Here is a 21,500-nt window from a genome sequence, read left to right on the forward strand (position 1 = left end):
AGATATGTGGTTAACAAAAATACCACATATGCTATCCTTCTTAATTGTTTATCTTGAACCCAGGATTCTATTGATTATAACTGCTTTAAACAACAATGTGCAAAGAGTTGAATAGTTTACCCATAAAATCAAGCGCAAACACACAAAAACAGATTCATGATCCAAAAAACTCTCTCTCTCAGCCTTTCCCCACAATCTTTATTCATAAACTTCATTGGTCTTCACTATTTTTAATCCCCTGCGTATCTGGTTTATATTTCTCTAGTCCAAAAGAGGAAAGGAAAATTTCCACAGCAGATTGCAAAAGAGAGGTGCTTCTGGGCACATACACTTCTTGTCCTTTTTAATTGCTGCTTATCTGAAACCTAAGAACTAGGTCTCCTGGACTTTGGGTAGGGGGTTAGAATATCAGATCACTAAAATGTTTCCTCTGAAGTATCTTAATCCCTAAGTCTCCAAACCCTACCATATATTTAAGATAGAAAGTCTTTTGCACTTTACATCTCTGCTTTCCAATCTCACAATCTTCAAATAAATGTCTGGCTGAACAGGCCTACTACAACTTACTCTTTTCAACCTCTTAGACCAAAGAATTCTCTCCTTAATATTCCTAAGTGTTATTGTCAGAATTATTCTGACCCTCATTCTGGTCACTTCCAATATTAATAACTTGATTTGGGAAGACAGGAATAAAACAGAACACCATAATAGGGTAAATTAACTCCACAAAAGTGAGTTGATTAACAGTGAAGGGGTAAAAAATTTAACTAATAGGATGTAAGTTAGTGTTCCCATCTACTGGTTGCCAAAATCTTTTAATCAAAGCAAGAATCTTGCTTACTTATTAGCATACCAAACCTACAAATAGAGTCACAGCCTAGAAATTATGGGATGTCCATAAAGACATCCAACCCATATAATATTTTCTATTTTCACAAGTTGAAGATGTCCATTATCACCTTCTGTATATTCACCTATGTTTCCATATTCTATGAAGAGCATATAGAGAATCTGTTCAAATCACTAATTATACTGCATTGTAGAAAGGACAAAACTATACCAACTTGGGTTTAAATGTTTATGCATTCATTTAATGAGTACCCACTAAGTGCTGGATGCTCATGAACTTCTAGATACTGGCTCCTTTGGTAGAATTGACCATTTAATCTGTTGCATTGGATTACTAAAGATAGTTATTTTTTCTCTTGTACTTGATCTTGACTTTGAAATAATTTTGAATGCTTGAGGAATAAAGATATTTGGCTGTACAACAGTCTTATCCACACAATATGAGTACACAGTATCTCCTTCCCCTTGTGTACATTAATTCTATGATCACTTCAAATGATATAAAGGCTGTTTGGTACCCATTTCTGTTTCTCTCCTCTGAAGACTGCCAACAAGGATTCATGTCGTATATTCATTATTTCCGAGAATTATATAATAGTGCTTCTGGGAGAGAAAAGTGGTCTCGATTCCAAGATGCTGATTTATTGTATCATTTTAATTCACTAGTACTTCTCTATTTCAAGTTAAGTCAAAACGCAAACATTACAACGGTTTCACATTAATAAGTTTACATGCCTAGTACCTGTAAAGAACACGAAAACTAAATGCAATAGAACTGAAGCATAACAGAACCCCCCACAGAACAAGCCACCTACAAAGTATAAGGACCAGTGATGGAAAATTCCTTGTGAGGCTGCCTCCTACAGCGCCTCTGAAGCTGTGACTATATTTCTCAACTCTCAAGATCCAAACGTGGGGCTCTATTCTGAATTCTGTCTCTGACCACCACATTGGCCCTTCCAGAGAGCCAGGGAATGGTCTTCAGGAAAGTTATAAGGAACTTCGAATTAGAGCCTTTGGAGCTCCAGAACTCCAGAACTATCAACACTGGAAACAGTTGGGAAATAAAGAGTTTAATCATTTCTCCCATCATCAATTAAAAGGTTCACAGAGCAAGGAAAACTCTCACATTTGCATTAGTGAGTCAGCCATAAGCAGAAGCAGGTAGTTACAAATACACACCATCCTTGTGACAGAAGTCTATACACTCCCTAACCCTTGGAGCACCATGACTGGCTTTCTAGGACGGGCAGTCAACATAATATACAAAGAGCCTTTCATAAGCTCTTCCATCCCCGCTGGACACCTCTTTCTAGGCCCTCTCTACTTCCAGATGCCATCAACTAGTGTTTAACTCTGGACAACTGGTTATCAACAAATATTTCCTCTATTAAACTCTAACTGACTATCATTACCAGTAATTAGGCAGGCATTTAAGAGCTATAACAGTATCTAATTTTCTGAACATTTTGTATACTTTATCTCATAAAGCAAACCCAGAAGATAGGCGCTCTCTCTCTCTCCATTTTTTGAAGACTTCTTGGAAAAAGAACCACTGGATAAATGACTTGACTCCAATCACCAGTGACAGAGCTGGGGCTTCAATCAGTATCTTCCTTGTTCCAAGCTTCACGGGCTGTCCGCTACTCTATGCCCTCCATTTCTTTCCTCAGTAAAATCCACATGGCTTAATCAAACTTTTCATATTGTGGTAAACAAAGCCATAATCTTTCAATACCTGCAGATTAAAACATTACAAAAACTACCTGAGCAATGACAAGTTCCAAATGGACAAGCATTATGCCTTATGCAGCCTTTGAAAGATAGCAAAAGAGGCCAACCAACGGAGAAAGCTATTTAAGTAGAAAATTGTGTCTTAGAGAATATCTAAAAACTTCACATTTCTGAAAGAGTATTTTTATATCAGCTTGCTGCAAGGTCATGAAGAGTTTAAAGCTAAGTACTATTCAACATGCAATTTTAAAGTACACAGTTTATATTATTAGATTAATGTTTTCAGTAGCATAGAAAACCTTCTAATATTTCCTAACCAATGCCTCTTTTAAATCGAATATAGATAATGTGGCTTTGCTGGCATACATATCAACCATGCCATAATAGGTTCTGAAACAGTTTGTGGGGTTGGGTGGACTTTAAGTGGTTTTGCATTAGAGCAGTAGTTAAGAAACCAACTACAGAAGAGTCTCTAGTTTTAAATCTAGGTCATACTATCCTTATTCAAAAGCAAGCATAAACTAGACAATTTATATCACTTTCTAAAAAGATGGTTCAAAAAGGGGGGGGTAGACGTTGAAAATACAGACGTTGCCTCAAAATTTATTATGAATCGGCATATTTACTCTATAAAATAATTTCTATTCCCATGAATTCACATAAGGAATTTCTTCCTCTGTCACAGATAACAGCACAATTAACACTAAATTGCATTTAAACAGACTTACGCCAGAAAATATAAAATCTATATAATCGGTTTCAACTTAGGGTGAGAAAAGAAGGTAGGAATGCAGACAGAAAGCAGAACATAATTTGAATTTTTTTCCCAAAGATACAATACTCAAAAATACATTAAGCAAACAAATAAATAGGGAAAAATATTGACTACTGTTGAATTTAAATGGTAGTATATGTATATGGGCACTGTATTTTTCTTCCTCTGTTTTTATCAATACAAAATACTTTAAAAACACAATTTCCAGGGTATATCATGAAATCAAGTACAGATTCTGCCCATTCTCCTGCTCTACAATGCATTGTTAACTGATGTGCTAGAGGTGTTATACGCCTCCACTGGCTCCGGAGGCAAATTGCCTGGGTTCATATCCCAGCTCTGCCAGTTACTGGCTGTGTGATCTTGAGGAAATAATGTAAATGCTCCAACCCTCAATTTATTTGTCAGTATAATGAGGGTAATAACAGTCCTCTACCTTGAAGGGGTTCCAGTGAGAAACTACATGGAAAGTGCTTAGCACAGGGCCTGGCTCATAGGTAAATGGTGGATTACCACATTGTTACAATAGCCAGAAGGTACTTCAGACAGAAAAAGGAGACTAAATGACGTTACATAGAAGTTTGGGGGTTTTCAGATTGCACTGTGTGAAAAATGGGTAATCCACACTACAATACGATCATGCAGAGCTCTGGTCACCATTGTAATAACAACAATCAGAACCCAATTAATATGGCACTTTACTAAAGGCCAAGCACTGTGCTAAGCACTTTGTATATAGTTTCTCATTTGAACCTCTATGAAGCAAGTAATTACTATTATTTCCATTTTACAAGTGACATAATTTGTTCAAGATTATGAGGCCAGGATCTGGCAGAGGTGAGATCTGAACCTACGCAACCCACTCCAAAGTCTGCTTCTGACAGAAACTACCCACCTGAACTTGGGCAAGTCATTTCACGTATTTGGACTTTGATTTCCTCTTACAGAAAATGAGCAGACTAAGTGGAAAAGGTGCCCTCAAAAGTCCTTTTTAAACTTCTCTGGACAATAATGTTATTTAAACTCAAATTCACTGCATAGAGAAAACACCTCTGTTCTAGTCCTTTTACAGAAGTAGGCTTCCCTGTCTTATACAAATATAAAATGAAGCAAATGTATAATTCCCCAGGTGGGGTATCTCACTGCTCTTGAGCTCTGCTGGTGGATGGTCCATCACTAAGAGGCAGTCAGAGAACCCCACGAGACAGTTCCATAACTAAGTCCATTTGAATGGAGCCCAAGGAGACCCTGACTTAAAATGAATTCTACCTGACAGGACTAGTGCTACAGGGAAGTTAAGGACACACATCAGCAAAATTAGGCAAAGCTCTAGTGTCTGAGTTATGTCACTCTAACTTTCAGGACCTCAGTTTCTTTATTTATAGAAATGAGATGGCTTTTAGATACAAGTAGTCCCTAAGGAAGCAGCCACCCTAACTCAGAGAAATCAATCAACTTGCTAGAATTAAGGGAAGGGATAAGAAAGCAAGTGCAGCTTGAAAAACCACATTTAATATAATTATTGCTTTCACAACATAAACCACAGAAGTAAAGCTCCAAAAATTCTATAGTGTTGGTTGGCAAAACAAGATGAAGCTGTATTATTGGAGTAGGGGGAGATATATATATACACACACATATATATATATATATATATATTTTTTTAAGATTAAGATACATTAGAGTAAATCACTATTGAAGGTCCCTTTTGGCTCAAAGAGTCTGTGAAATAAAAAACTGGGTCGGTATTCTATGAAATAAACTCTTCTACTTAAAGAAAAAAGTCCTATTTGTCAAAACAAACAATTTTTGTAAAAAGAACTACTTAAGGTATTCTCTCCCTTTTGTATTAAAAAAATGATTTAAATAAACAGACAGGAATGTACAATTCTGCACACAAGACAGTGTTTTGTTTTTGTTTTTTAAACTTGGTATACTTATCAACACAAACTATGTCTGATAATATTCCAAGCCAAAACACAGCCAGCTTATTCCCACTCTGGTTCTAATAAGGCTTCAAAACTCTGAAGCTCCATTTTAAGTAAGGAAAAGAAATGAGACAAAAAGCCCATGTAATTCTTCTTGAGGCCAAATTTATAAAGCTCAATTTTCAATAAAATCTCTCCTCCTACAAATCTTTTGGCTATCTTCCCCTACTTGATAGCATGACCACGGACCGAAAAATAGGAGACCAAACTCAACCCAGTCCATCTGGCTCTCATTAGCATGGCTGGTATACGGCTTGCTGAGAAACAACTGGCAATCCCCACATTACTCGTCAGTATCAGTTTAGGGGAGATTTTACGGATTTAATCTCTTCTCAGCCCCCATTTCTGGAGATGATGAATCAAAAGCTAGTTGTATTCAGATCCAACTCCTAGAAAAAGATAATTGATGTCTACACCGCCACTTTCCAACCCCCTAAACCTCCCCATCAGATTTTACGTCACCCTCTAAGATTGGACTTGGGTAGAAGGCATGAGAATAAAAAGAGGGGCTCTCTTACCAAATTTAGGCTTCCTGTCCAGCCTCCCCTTTCACATACAAATAAGCATATAGTGAAATTCCAGAAAGCAGAGTCCTCTTTTTCTCTATCAATCTAATCCCAGCTCGCAAGGTGTTATCATTTTATTAAAATAAACTTTAGAATAATGGGAGAAATACACTTTAATATTAAAATCTTCCATTCCTGAAGGACCCCTGTAAAAATTTGGTAAGATCCTCTTCTCATTAAAAACTCTCATACGTACAATCTATGAGTTTCATGGACCCCCTTGAATTGTTAAGGTTAAAAATCCTTGCCCTAGCTTAGAGAATCATGTGCTTCTTAATAACCCTATCTCCTTCTTCATGGATGGGAGTCACCCCAAACAACACATCTGAAATGTAAAGAGCAATAAAATGAAGGTTCCAATTGCACCTGACGCTTTAAACTGTCAAATGTCGGTTCTGCCATTTTTCAGCAATGCTCAAAGGATTTGTTTCATTTCCTTGGATCCAAAGATCCAAACAGTGTCTTATCCAAAGCCCTCCTCTCTCCTTCCTTTCTTCTTTTCTTTTTCAACTGAGCCTGGAAGCGTATGGCCAAATCAATTTGTCAGTGAAGGATAAATGTTTGCTGAGAACAAAGGCCCCCAGTGAACATTCACCCTCACCACCCCTTTCCAACTCAAGATGTCCAGGACACAGCCAACCAGTGTGGCCGTGGGCTGGATCAGAAAGCAAGAACAGAATAAGGACGCTCCATTCAACCTTTCTGTCTGGGGCACTTCCTGGGTTTTTCATTGGCATTTAACACCAAGACACAAGGCTCATTTTTCATTAAAGTTGCAAGACTTTCACTTTGCCCAGTTTCAAATGATGTAATTGATCTGCATTGTCTTCTTAAATAACCCAACTGAAGGACACTGCAGCTTTAAATATTTCAGTGCTAGCTAGCAAATAGACTCCATTGCAATATGGCTCTGAAGGTCGCGTCCTATTGTCTCCTTCCTCTGGGAAAAAGCAATTTCTAAGTCTTTCTTCTAGGTAACATAGCAAGGGCTACCCCTAGAATTTCCACTCTTCCATCTCGGTTCCTGATAGAGTTCCAGTGTTTACTGGAATCTCACACTCATAATTTTCCCGGCAGGGGCAATATGCTGATTGCTATTAATGATGCCAGCACCTTAGCGAGACATAAACACATGTGTTCACATTAGTTTAATTGAGCATATGCAACTGTCTGAAATAGCACCACTCAAGAGCTGTTAACCTCTTTAAGAATAGGGCCAGGGTGGTTTGGGAGTGGACAGCTTTCAGGCGGCACCCCGAGCCCGGGATTGCATAACCTGAAATGTGTAGCTACTTAAAACGACAGGAATCTCAGCCTACTCATCCTGGGATTATGCCGGCACCCTGCCATACACTCACAGCTTTACTAGTCAAAGGAGGTCAAAATAAGAGGCACAAGCACGGTGAAGGAAAAAATAAACTAAAAGAAAAAGGCCCTTTTCCATCTTGTCAGGGTGCATAAATACAATTCCTCAAGCTGTCACAATGTTCTCCCACCCTTGACCCAGGGACTGGAACAGCACCAGTTAACTGAAGGCTTTGGAAAGGGTCAGGGGAGCTGGACATCGTTGCCATTTTTAAAGAATAAACATCAGTGAATGATTAAATGGCAGGGAGTACGAGGCAAAGGGAGCGGGGCAGAAGGAAGGCGTGTGCAGGTGCATTGGAGCATTACCTGAAATGGCAACAGATTGTTACCATTATCGGTCCGGAAAGCGTTATCCTCCATCCAGGACTTGGAGGTGAGCGGGGCCGCACGGGGGAACTTGGGCGGCGCGATCACGTTGCTGGAGAAGGGCTTTTTGAGCGGCGAGATGGGGTTGAGCGGAGAAGGCACCCCTACGCCCACGCCCACACCCACGCCGACTGCCCGGCGAGGGTCCCGGCCCGCCTGCAGGCCGCCCCACGGGTTGGACGGCGCGCTCCAGGCGGCATTCACGCTCTGGTGCGTGTTCCAGCTGGAGGAGGCAGACGAGGCGGCGGCGGCCGCAGCCGCGGCCGCTGCAGCGGAGGACGAGGACGGCTTGCTAGTCATGATGGGCTGGTGACCGTACGCCGCGGCGGCGCCCCTCTGCGCGTAGGGGGCCTGGCTGGGGCTGGCTGGGGACCGGCGCTGCTGCGGGGGCTGCGCCTGCGGGGGCTGCGCTGGCTGCGCGGGCTGCGGCGCGGGCGGCGGCGGCTGCTGGTGGTGCTGGGTCTGCGCCAGGCCGATCTGCGGGGAGAAGGTGCCTCCGAAGACTGGGTTGACGTGGTGCGGGAAGTTCTGGAAGAGCATGGTCCCGTTGACTGGGGTGATCCCCTGGAAGAAGCTGTCCTCTACCGCGTTCGTGGTGCCTGTGGACCAGGTGCTGCCGAAGGACGGCGACAGCGACGCGCCCGGCGCCGCGGGCTCCTGCGGTGGTGGCGGCGGCTGCTGAGGGGGCTGGTGGAAACTCAAGCCCGGCAGGAGCGGCGATTCCATCTGCATCTTGTCGGGGCCGTTGGGGGCCGGCGGGGCCGCGGCGGGGCTGAGGGCCGGCACTGCGCTGCTGTCCTCCGACTTGGGGGTCTCTGAGGACAGGGGCGTGGACGGGGCTTCGGCTGCGCTGGGCTCGGGCTGGGGCTGCTGCTGCTGCTGCTGCTGTTGCTGCTGCTGCTGCTGCCGCTGCTGCTGGGGCTGGGGCTGGGTTTTGCTTTTGTCCATCAGTAAATCATCCTGCATGGTTTGCGCAGCTGAAACGGGAAAAAAGAGAGACGCGTTATTGTCAATGTGTTCGTTAATGCCCCTCGCTGAAGCGGGCGGGTGTTTTACTTGCGAAAATCCAGTACCACCGCTACTAGCCAATTGCAATGCAAATCCATAATCTCCCATTTAGAAGAACAGGTCGGGCTGGGGTGGGGGTGGGGGGGCTCGTGCAAGGTCTGTAAAAATACTGTGAGAGCGTCTTCACCCTTTCTGATGTCTAGGTTCCTTTTCTGTATTATTGAGAGATGTGCTTATAAGACAGAAAGACAGCAATTTCGCCACGTCTCTTTTCCCTTCACCGGAACTCAGAGCGTTCACCCTGCAATGAGAAACTGATTCTGGTTCCTGTTTTTTCCCAAGCACCACCCTCCCCCAGTTATTTGCATACGTCAATAAATACTGCTGCGTCCTTCAACAAGGTTAAAAAGACACCGCACACGACCCTTTCTTTCCCCCTTTCCTGCTCAGGCACTTTAAAGAAACAGTAGTCTTTCCCCCCTTTATTAGCAAACTGCCTTCTTGCCTTGATAATTGTTTCATTTAGCAGCAGCGAGCCACGAGGGAGGAAATCCTTGGCATTTGTTAGGAGGAGGACTCAGCTGCACAATCATTCTCTGGCCTCCCAGTAGCTTTAGCTACTCCATTTTGTTAGGAGGCATTAAAAAACCATCGCCTTTAAAGAGAAATATCTATTGAAACATTTGGAAGTGCTTCCTTCTTGTTACTTTAAGGATTAGGGTTTTTCTGCTTATTCTCCAATTTTCTCATCTCCAATTCTGCCACACAAGAGATTTCTTGGCATCTCAGTGGTTCAGGTCTCAACAGGAGCCTGAGAATTTCTCTGCAGAGTGAAGAAATGTTCTGGTTGGATTTGAGGTCAGTGAGAGAGAGGGAGAGGGAGAGAAAGCGGAAAAGAGGACGGGAGGGCAGGGCACACTGGCTGTGAGATGGGGTGGGGGTGGGGCTTTAAAAAAAATCCCTCTGAGATTTAAGCGGAAAGTCAAGATAATTCTGGGGTTGCCAGATTTTCATTTTTGAATCCTCCTGCTGCTGCCTTGGTCACAAGACTTTGGCAAATTTAGAATCCATTCTCTTATTACTAGTATTAGCAGTGAAAGATTATGGTTTGAAGACCCTGAATTACCATATGCTAGCTAAAGTGTTAAAAATAGCATAGTACAAAGTCCCAGATTTTCATACATTGTAATTATAGTGCATTGCCATCATTGCTTCATTTAGCCATATAAGGAGCGTATGGTATTTTCCATTTCGCATAGAAGGGCTATATTCACCTCTGCCATATAGCCTGTTTTATCATTCAAAGATGAAAATAGTAATCACTCAAAAACCAGATTTCTATACATAGTTATCACTGAGGATGTCTCTTAGAACATGTTAATTGTTTTAAATATATGAACATTACGGTGCTGAGACCCAGAAAAATATTTTGCAATGTTCAAGGAGCATATTACCAAATATTTAATTATTTTTAGATGATGATTCAGTATAATTGCAAAGTTATTAATATATTTAATACAGTTAATTAATTCAGATACTTGGAGAAGCATCTTTCTCAGGGCACTTGTGAAAGGGCATTCAGATACACACAGAAGTTTTGCCTTTGGACATTCTCATGATAATAACTATTGTAAAATAAATGTGTTGGAAAACGGATAGGCTACCACTCTTAACTATTAAGGGAAATATGTCAGACTAAGAAATGGGATTAAAAATAGTTCTACTATTTTATTAAAGACTATCTTTAAAATGGTTAATCTTTCACTTTAAAGTTTCATACATAGACAAAACAGTGGGCTCAAGGAAAAGCTTCACAGCCACCTTACTCTCTTTTCTACTCCTCCCTCCCCAACTTCCCCGGTCAAAAAACCAACCCAATATAATATACATCACAAATTACTAGCTACTACCAGTAAAACCTACTTAAGCTTGATTTTGTGTTCCTTAGTTTCCTTGGTCTAAAACAATGGCTTTGATCAGTACTGTAAAATATGACACAAAGAGGCAAACAGAGCATGGATTCCCAACAGCACAAAGTTCTATTGCTGCCAAAGGAAATGGACACAGAAAGAGACATTTTCATACTTGGTTTAAGCAGTGCTGCAGTAAACCATTATAATCTGGGATTTGAGTCTCTTCCAGTAGGCTAGAATTGTCTTTACAATAGGCATATCATGATGGCTGAAATATGCATTTGATCATAATTTTAATATCACTCAGCTTCTCCAATGCTTTTTGTTAATGCCTTCAGTTTAAACTATATGTTCTTGGTGGAAAAATTAATGCTGTACTACAGCAAAAAAGCCAAAAAGTAAGCTGGCCTCAGAATATTTTAAGAAGGCTGTAATTAATATTAGTATATTTATTGAATTTTAAAAATTTTATCATACCAGGAACACCCATTTCTCCTCAGCACTCCTTAAAGACATAAATTTCACTTTCTGCATAAATTCACTGTCAAGGTCAAGACCCATCTTTAACAAATAAGACCCTTTGAAACAAAAGATAAGCAATAGATTAAGAGAACATTTACAAAGTTAATATGCAATGTCAGCAACTGCTTGTACAGTCTGCTCGTTTGGGTGGGTTTTTTGTTTCTTTCTTTCTTTTTGCTTATTTACAGCAAAGTCCGAGAAATAGATACCTCTTTCCCCTCCCCCCACCACATACACAATAGATCTTCCTTTACATGCAATCACCCAATCTCAAGTAATAAATTCTTAGCCGCAGTTACCTTTGAGTGTCCAGTTTTTAAGGATCGATAAAATTAAAAAGTGTACAGTATTTATTTTCTTCTTTCAGGTTGATTATGTGACCGCTCTGGCAAAAGCACTTTGACAACTGTAAGAAGAGAGGGCATGCGCACACAGGGAACTGTGGGGGCTGAAGTCCTTCACAAGGTACTCTGCCCGATTTAAGCACGTTCAGCCAGGAAAGCAGGAAGCCTCGATAATACAGATTCCAAGAGAAAGAGGCTGTGCCGGATTACATTGTATCTTCCTAACCAATATAAATCAAAGGGTGAAAAATAAACTGGTTTGTCAACTTGATTTAGTAAGTCAGGTTAAAAGAGAAACTAGATTTTAGGACTCAAAATAAATAAACCCAGCGGAGCTACCTTAAATGGCATTAGACCGGTAATGACAGGGTAGCCAGCAATAGGAACCCTACCAGAGCAAAAGAGAAAGGGTGGGGGATAAGAAAGGGAGGGGGAACTACTAGGGAAAGATAAATATTTAAAATCTGGCCACATTTAAAAGAAATATGTTTAATATTATAAATTGAAAATTACCTTAATATGAAATATATTAAACTTGGAGAGCAGGTTAAAAATAGGTTTCAGTCACAAATTTTTGACATCTTATCTATACACCAAAATTGCCTGTATTTGAGTTTTCAATGAAGGCACAAATCACTTATTTCAAGATTATACTTATATGCTCTGAATCAACTCACCTCCTTATTTTATTTGTCAAAATGAAAGTTTACCTTGCATTATTCATACAATGAACAATCAAATAAAATTCAACTCTTTTAATCTTAAGATAATCTTTGGTAAAATATTTTAAAGTAATTTGACATATTTAGTGTTTCATTGCATAGGACAATGACTTCTTTATTCAAGACAGAAAGTAGATACAATTTCTATTAAAAAAAATTTTTTTTCCAGTGTTCATTTTTCCTATTGTAACCTCATGAATCTCACATCTTAACATCAACCAGTATTACCTAGAGCTTCTGAGAGCAATAGTTCGGCTACCACTTTGCTCACATAGGCAGGAGATATTATTTCTTGTGGGATCTGGTTTAATACCATCTACTCAAGGGGTTCAGAGTAAATGCCAGTTGATGACTATGCTGACTGAACTAAAGATGTTAAGCATCATTTAAAACTGTCATAATTTTCTATTTCCCCTCTTCACCAAATAGAACTAAAGTAGCATTACCAGAGACTACCAATTTGCAGCAGTCAGTAGTCTTTGTTTCCAGTTATTTCTAAGGAAAAAACAAAACTAACAATTTAAGAGGAAAAAAAATCATTTTGAATCAATCTGCCAAAAGCTCTTTTTAAAAGAACTAAATGGTCTTCTTATTCCCACTGTGAACTTAGCATATACTTCCCATTTTTTTCCTTCTTCTACCTTCCTAAAGAAAGCTTTACTTCTGCCAATGTGCTATACTTACCATGTTCATTCCAGAGTCTGTAAGGATCAACTCAAGGTTAATCTTATTCCTGAAGACTTCCCTAACCTTCCAAACTTTAACATTTGCAAATACTTCAATTAAGTTTTTTTTTTAATTCCCTCATAAAATCCTTACATAGACTTGTTTTAAGAAATATTTTTAAAATTATTTGAAATTAATATGTCTAGATTTTATTGGTAGAGTAGAAATTAAAATTTTCAGGTGTGCTTGAAAATGGTTTACTTGGGCATTTATCAATCCACCTGACCCCAAGTACAGGTCTACTAGTAATTCACACAATGAAGAAAAATAAACTTTGGCCTCTGACTTGATAAATGACAATAAATAATTAGCACTGCCATTACTTACTATAATTTTATTGTATTTGAAAATGAACTGTCTCTGCTCTTCTGTTCCTAAAATGAGCACTCAAATTTAAAAAGAAAATGAATCAGACATAAATACCAAGGTGTAAATAAATACCAGGCAAACAATAAATTATAGGTGGATGCTCCCCAACAAGAACAAAGACTTTCTCTGCTGAAATCTTGTTTTTTCATTTAAGCAGAACAGAAGCATTTTCTGAAATTTTGTCTTTAAGTCACAAAACTTGAACTGTACACCCTTTTTGAATGGTCATGGAAAGCTGTAAAAATAGAGATTGCAATTTCAAAATTAACTCATTGAGATATACTAGGTCAAATACATCTTTCTAGGCTTCCTTCTGTCCTTTCCTTCCCTATTCACATCTCTAGCACAACGCTCATGAGCCCTGGGTAGTTGGTGGTTGCTCCATGTATGCTTGATGGCTGAACGATGACAGTGACCGATGGATGGATGAAGTATAGTTTTTGATTATCTAAAACAGCCAAGGTTTGAGTAAGTATTAAATTATTCTCCATTTACAAGAGCAATTACTTTTTCATTAGCTGCAATAATGGGAACTGGTATAAAATAGAAAACCATTTTGGCCCTTATGATGCTCAGCAATATGTAGGATTATCATCATGAAATAACATTCATTAAGCACAAATTGAACAGAGAACTTTGTTTCCATCTAAGAGTTTACAGTGTAATAAAGATACATGCCCAGTCCTTCCACAGAAAGTTCACAATAGCCACTCAGAGCTAAGTCCAGTGGATGTTTTGTTAGTCTTCATCTTGCTTGACCTTGCAGCAACATTGACATAACTGACCACACTTTCTGGATATACCTTCTTCCCTTGGCTTCCTTCATGCTGTCCTTTCTTGGTTTTCTTATACCTGGGGTTCTACACACTAGCCCACACAGGCGCGCGTACACACCACACACCCACATGCTCTGTCTCTTTCTCAGTCTTCTTTGCTAATTGACTTTAAACATTGAGTTCCTCAGGGTTCTGTCCTAGGCCCTCTTCTCATCTCATTCTCTATGAATAGCTTTCCCAACTGTAAGGAAAAGACCAGGCCCATCTTACTGACAGTTATATTCCCAACATCCATCACTGTGCCTAGCACATAATAAATAGGTATCCAGTAGATATATGTTGAATTAAATTAACATTTGTATGCAAAGGGCCAAGAATGCCAAGGCAATCCTGATAGCAAAAAATAAACCTGGAGAGACTCACACTATGAGATATCAAGACCTATTACAAAGCTATAGTAATCAGACTGTATGGTATTTGGCTCAAGGATAAGCAAACAGACAAATGGAATAAAAAAATTCCAGAAACAGATCCACATGTGTATGATGACCAGATTTATGAAAACAGTAAAACTGCAGTAATGAAAGGATGGTTTTTTTCAGTAAAGGATATTGGAGTCAACTGTATAGCCATATGGCAAAAAAGAGACCTTCATCCTTGCCACACCACACACAAAAATCAATTCCAGATGGATTGTGGGTCTAAATGTAAAACATAAACAATAAAGTCTTCAAAAGAACACAGGCTAATATATTCATGACGTTAGAATAGGCAACAATTTCTTCAACAGGTCACAAAAACAGTAACAAAGGATAATTTTGGTAAACTAAACTAATTAAATTAAGAACATCTGTTTACCAAAAGACAGCATTATAGTGAAAAATCACAGAATGAGAGAAATATATGCAGTATATATATTTTTCAATAAAGGACTTGTAATCCAAATATATAAAGGACCCTTACAAATTAATAAAGGTAGACATCCCAAAGAAAAACGAGCAAGAGACTTCAACAAAAGATATTCAAATGGCTAAAAAGCATATTAAAAAGTGTTCTACCTCACTAATCATCCAAGAAATGCAAAAAAAAAAAAAAAACCAAAATGGCTAAAATTGGAAAAAGCAGACAACACGAAACATTAGCATGGGTGTGAGGCAACTCATTCTCAAACACTGCTGACGGAAGCATACAACCACACTGCAAAATTATTTAGCAGGATCTATTAAAGCAAACATTCACACACCTTATGACCCAGCAATTCTGCACCTAGATATATACCCAATAAAAATGCAAACATATGTTGGCCAAAAGACATGTTCAAACCAACATTATTCCTAATAGCCCAAACCTGGAGGCAACACAAATATCCATCTACAATAGATTGGAAAAGTAAATTTGTGATCTAGTCATATAATGAAATATCATAAGACAAAGATAATGAATAGACTCCAACTTTATAGGAAAACATAGATGAACTGCATGAATCCAATGCTGAGTGAAAGATGCCTGATACAGAAGAGTACAGACTACATGATTCCATTTATACAAAGTTCTAATAAAACTAATTAATGGGGCTAGGAGATAGCATATTGGTTACTTTTGCAGAGAACGACTGGTAGAGGACATAAAAGGGGGCTGCAAGGATGCTGGTGATACACTTTCTTGAATTAGACACTTGTTACACAGGTATATTGACTTCAAAAATGCAGAAAACTAGACACAATGATTTTTGCACTTTTCTACATTTTTGTTAAACTTTCTTTAAATTTATAAAACATATACATGTATTTGTAAGGGTTAACTATCTTCTGTAGGGTAAAGAGAAAAAAATAGCACAATCTGGCCAAATACGAAGGCTTAAGTCTGGGTCATCTGAGAGAAATAAACGGGGGGCTTCCTCTGTGCCAGACCTGTATTAGAGACACTAAGTGCAAAGATGAAAAAAGCCCAAATTCCTTGACTTCAAAGACCTCACAGCCTAAGGAGGGAAGAATAATTTTGGTCAACTATGGTAAATTAGATATCGCTTAAGTAACCTAGAAAGTTTTAAGATTGTTAAAGCCTAAGGCAATTTACAAGCAGGATGTCCACATCCTCTGAGTAAGGACCTGTTAAACAAGTCTAGGGCAGACTAATTGAGAACAAAACAAGAGAAAGGGAGCAAAGGGGAGCCACATGAGTCACATGTGGTTCAGTAGGCAATCTGAAGAGCACCTGGTGTTCTTTGTATTTCTTGCCTCTCTATCCATTAGCCTTGAGTTCATTCATTCATTCATTCAGCAACTTGGGGTTCTTTGTATTTCTTGCCTCTCTATCCATTAGCCTTGAGTTCATTCATTCATTCATTCAGCAACTTTATGAGAGACCTAGACACAAAGTAGCGATTCCAAAATTTCACCTGTTTTTGCTTACTGACCTTGTCACTAAACTCTAAGAGAAAACTGAAGCTATTAGGCAGTAATTTCCTCAATTTCTCAGCTCCCTACCACCAAGCCCCCCACTTACAAACTTATCTGTATCCCCACCCATACTTCCTTCCCCCTATCTCAGAAGAAACTGAGTCCCCTACAGGTCCACAATGAATCCCTCCATCTGTAGTCTAGAGCTCATTCTATCTAGTTTCCTTGAGATTCAGTTCATTAGTTAATTATGCCCAACTTTCTCCTTCTCATTCCAGACAGGCTGTTTGAAAGAAATCTCTAAATCCTAGCTCCACTTTCTCACTTCCAGTTGACTCCCCAAACTTGCTGTATCCGGCTTCTGCCCCTACCATCCTGCTAAAAGTGCTCTTGCTACTGATCTTACCAAAGTCACCAATGACTAATGGACACTGTTTCAATTTTTATTTTATTTTATTTGCCATTCATCCTTCATAAAACACTTGTAGTAAGCAGAATTCTAAGATGACTCTCCAACATTCCAGGATAGAAGGAAAACAGGAACCCTGGTCCCGTAACTGCAATTCTGCCAACAAGAATGAACTTGAAAATGGGTATGACACCCTAGACAGAGAACCCAGTCATGCTGACCTACAGAACCATGTTATTAAATGAACTTTTTTTTTTAAGCCATTAAACTTGTGGCAATTTGTAACACAGCAGAAGGAAATGAACAGAACAGTATTCCATTTTCTTTGAAGACACTGCTTTCCTGGTTCTTTACTTCTGATGTTTCTTCTCAGTGGCTTGGCCACTAAATACAGCTTCCCCCTGGGTTCTCCTAATCCTACACTCTCCCTGGAAAGTATGACATTCAAGGAACTGGGAAACTAGGTTCATCACTACCTGGGATTCCAGATCAAATCTTTTTTTCTTTTTTTTTTTTTTAATATTTTACTTTGCACATTTCTTTCCTTTTTTAAAAAAAAAATTTTGTCCAACTATTTTTTTATTTTTATTTTAAATTTATTTCTTGGGTTTTGTTTTTTGGTTGTTTTTTTTTTTTTTTTTTGGTGGGGGGGGTGGATAATTAGGCTTATTTATTTATTTTTAAATGGAGGTACTGGGGATTGAACCCAGGACCTTGTGCATGCTAAGCACACACTCCACTATACCACTGAGCTATACCATCCCCCACAGACCAGATCTTTTTGTTAAGTTCCAAACCACTATTTAACTAACAACTTTTCTCTCTGAGGATCCCACAGCACCTCTTCTCCCACAGATGCCTCTGCACACATTCCTTCTGCCTGAAATAACTTTCTACCTCTTGGTAACCTACTCCTACTCACCCACTAGAATCCAGTTCAAATGTCACCTCTTTGCAGCTTTCCCTGACCATGTGAGCAGAATTGCCTATTTTTTTCTTTTATATACCTCTATACCACACATACATCTCTATTACAAAATTCTTCATGCTTTAGTGCAATTATCTGTTTACACATCTGTCTTTCCTGCAATAGCTCCAGGATCAGGACTATATTCATTCCTCTGTAACCCAAACACTGGGCCTGTAACATAGAGAAAAAGGAGAAAGTATCTTTTATCTCAATTTATAGAGGCTGAGAGCACTTCTTTAAATTAACTTTAGACGAAGAAAAATTCTCTTGCCATTAAATTTATTTTAGAACACTATGTTTAATGACACTACATTTAATATTTAGTGAAGATATTCCATACCAAAATTTGGTGTAATTAATTTTTCTCCTTGCTCCTGTTGCAGGGCATTTAATTTGTTTCTAAGTTTTCACTATTTTCCAAACTGATTGTTTCCTTAAAGCCACATTTCTAAAGAAAAAACGACTTGGTTGAAAGGCATACTATTAAGTCTTTTGATACATATTAACAAAATTTTTAAGAAAGATTGCAGTTTATACTTCCTAGAGAAATGAGTTTCTAATATGAAAACAATGTATGAATACTGCATACAATAAAGAATAATATACTGGTTGTTCTGATAATAACCTAATGAAGAAAAATGTCTCTACTCTTTTGATATGCCAAATGAGATTAAACCCCTTTTAGCATCCTAATATGTTTAATACTTTGTCATTCTTCTTCAACATACTTTCATGTGATAATGAAATAGTAGATAGGTACTTACAGTCTATGTTTATCAGCTGGAGATTTCATTTCAAAGAATGTCATATAAATACGTACATTTGTCTATTCCTTTAGAGAGAAAAAGATGAACACCTTTCGTCTATGTTTCTATGTTACTAGACTTCAGTATACTTAATTTTATTTTAAAACCTAATATTCATGAAGGTGGTCAAAGGGTACAAAATTCCAGTATAAAATAAATAAGTTATGGATGGAGATGTACTATACAGCATGGAAATTATAGTTAATACTGTATTATATATTTGAAAGTTGCTAAGAGAGGTAAATCTTTAATGTTCTCATCACAAGAAAACAAATCTTTCAACTATGAGTGGTGATGGATGTTAACTAGACTTATTGTGGTGATCATTTTGCAATATATACAAATATCAAGTCATTACGTTGTACAGCTGAAACTAACAATAATGCTATATGTCAATTATATCTCAGTTTTAAAAAGAAAAAACTTAATATTCATATATATTTCATGTATCTGTGTTTATCTTGGGTCTGAATAATGTTCAGTAGACCAGTTATTTTTATATAAAAAGTTTTATGCATCAAAAATTTGTAAACTTACAAAGAGACTAGATTTGTACTCTTAAAAAAGCATCCCACACTATTTTTAGATTTTATCCAATGGTAAATTGAGTTCCCCCACTACAATGCCCTCTCCTTTACAAAACGTTTTTGTTACAGCATACCTCCCTTCAGTCAACCATACCTTGTTCATTTTCCTACTCTTTGTCATAACTCAGTTACAAGAACCTCCTGGAGACTGCAAGAACTGCAGAATGATTTCAGAAAATATAGTTAAGTTTTACGTGAGTTACTTCTTCTCCACCTATAACAACTGCCATTTTATATTTAAAATTTTCATTTTAAAATGTTATTCTGGAAGGCCATGTGTGCTTCCCAAAGACTTCGGAGAGGAAAACCCTAGCCACTTACTGTTTTAAGTTGTTCTTCAAATCTCCTGACAGTTTCACCATTTCACTTTAAATGCTGTTCAAGATAAACAAGTTTATATTGTATAGTACAGGGAACTATATTCAATATCTTGTAGTAGCTTACGGTGAAAAAGAATACAAAAAGGAATATATGTATACTTATGTATGACTGAAGCATTGTGTTGTACACCAGAAATTGACACCACATTGTAAACTGACTATACTTCAATTTTTAAAAAATGCTGTTCAAAAGTTGCTCCCATGAACTTGGAATCAACAGGTACCTCTCAAGGAGCTAGCCTTAGAAGTATCACCAGCTTCCATTGTTTCAACTTCCATCCCCCAAATTTTAGCTATAGCTTGGAGCATTTTCCCAAGAGCTTTCCAGTTGTCTGCTGGACATTTCTATATGCCAGTTTCATCCATCGGGTCACTCATCATTATCTACAGGAAAAGAGCAAACACTCACCCTAGTATTTAGGGCGCTCGCCTTCCAATCCCAACTTATGCTCCCAGATAGCATTATCCTGACTTCTCCAGGCAAATCAGTCTACCCATGGTTCTGAACCTTGTTGATATTACGGATTCCATTTGGAATACCCTTCTTCTCATCCTCTCTACTTATACTAATCTCATCTTTTTGGGGGGCTTAGTTCAAAGACCAGTTCTTAAAAATAGCATCTATCTGTACGACACATTCATAGCTTTTGCATTTCTACTTACCTTTTCTAGTATAATTATGTTAACTCCCCAACTAGAACTCTAAGGTTCTAAAGGGAAGGCCCTGGAACTTATACTTTTGTTTTTCTTCAAAATCTGGTAGAGTATCTTGCAGGGAGCTTGGTAATAAGGGCCAACATTTATGGAGCATATACTGTGTGCTAAGTGCTTTCTATATATTAGTTCATTTAATCCACGCAATAAATCTATGAGGTAAGTACTATTATTATCCCTAATTACAGATGACAAAATGGAAACTCAGAAAGGTGACTGACCTGCCCAAGGTCACAAAACTACTAAGTGTCAGAACTAGGACCTAATTTCAGGTTTGTCTGACTCTAAACTGTCTTTTTGTTAGTGACTCATATAAGCAGGTCCTCTGGTCCTACTTGATCTAAACAGCTCAGCAGACAGCTTGAGCTTCAAAGGTGTGAAAAGAGGGCAAACTGTAGTTCAGCAACTTTTCTTTCTCTCATTGACACAAAGCTTTTAAACAATGACCTTTGCCTGAAAACCAGAGATAAGCTCTATCCAAAGGATTCCAAATTCCACCTTCGGGCAAGAGTCAGTCTCAGTCCAGGAGGTTCTAAAAACATGATTGTCTTCGAGAGGATGACTCATCAAAAGAACTGATTTTAGTCTTCAAGGATCTAGACAGCAAGGTTGGTCCAGGTCTGAAAATGATGGAGAAAACCTTTCTTGACCACAACCTCTGTACAAGTACACAATAGGTGTTGTACAAGTTAATGAGCCACCAGGATCATCACAACCAAAGGGAAGGGCAATAGTCAGTGTACCCAGGTCACCCTGGGATCCTGGTATTTGAAACCAAATAGTGTTTATGTGGTATCAGTGCCTTTCAGTCACAGAGGGGATTAGACTTCTCCAAACTCCTTGATCTTATTATCTCATTTGATGTTAACAGCCCTGTGCAGTGGAAAGACAGCACAGACAGGGCCCTCGTGTTTGTTTTTTTCAGAGCACCAGAAGGCTGGCCATGGAGGCTAGTGGCGACTGAAATCTAGTACTTGCTTTGCTCACCAAGCTAATGGACCTTCATGGCTGGGCTGCATCTGCCTGGAGGAAAGGGCACCTTGTCCAAATTTTCACAAAGGGACTATGTGAACAGGAGACAGCACCAACGAAGATTGTTGGAATCCCTACTTTAAATACATGGGTGTCAATAATACCTCAATAAAGCTACAAAAACAAAAAATAAAGATGTAGAAACTCAGGCTCAGAGATGTTAAAGATATAGTTAAT

General features: G+C 38.7%; 1 protein-coding gene and 1 long non-coding RNA gene across 9 annotated transcripts in view; one reads left to right on the forward strand and one right to left on the reverse strand.

Moving 5' to 3' along the window:
* CPEB3 (cytoplasmic polyadenylation element binding protein 3) overlaps positions 1–21,500 on the reverse strand; it is a 164,394-nt gene that overhangs the window by 126,795 nt on the left and 16,099 nt on the right. For 4 of the 8 annotated variants that reach the window (XM_064488224.1, XM_064488222.1, XM_064488221.1 and 1 more), the window contains exons 1-2: positions 11,389–11,499; positions 7,587–8,623 (exon numbers count right to left, since the gene is read on the reverse strand). In XM_064488224.1, coding sequence (XP_064344294.1) covers positions 7,587–8,612 — 1,026 coding nt within the window. In that variant the 5' untranslated portion in view covers positions 8,613–8,623; positions 11,389–11,499. Of the gene's footprint in view, positions 1–7,586; positions 8,624–8,841; positions 9,135–11,388; positions 11,501–21,500 lie in introns of those variants that run through there. The other 4 variants (XM_064488220.1, XM_031461384.2, XM_064488223.1 and 1 more) reach the window with 3 other exon arrangements.
* On the forward strand, positions 7,590–21,471 carry LOC105084229 (uncharacterized). Its single transcript, XR_836678.3, has 3 exons — positions 7,590–7,653; positions 11,457–11,554; positions 21,217–21,471. It is a non-coding gene; the product is annotated as an uncharacterized LOC105084229 (long non-coding RNA).

The sequence above is a fragment of the Camelus dromedarius genome, chromosome 8, assembly GCF_036321535.1.
Source record: "Camelus dromedarius isolate mCamDro1 chromosome 8, mCamDro1.pat, whole genome shotgun sequence".
Classification (NCBI taxonomy): domain Eukaryota; kingdom Metazoa; phylum Chordata; class Mammalia; order Artiodactyla; family Camelidae; genus Camelus; species Camelus dromedarius.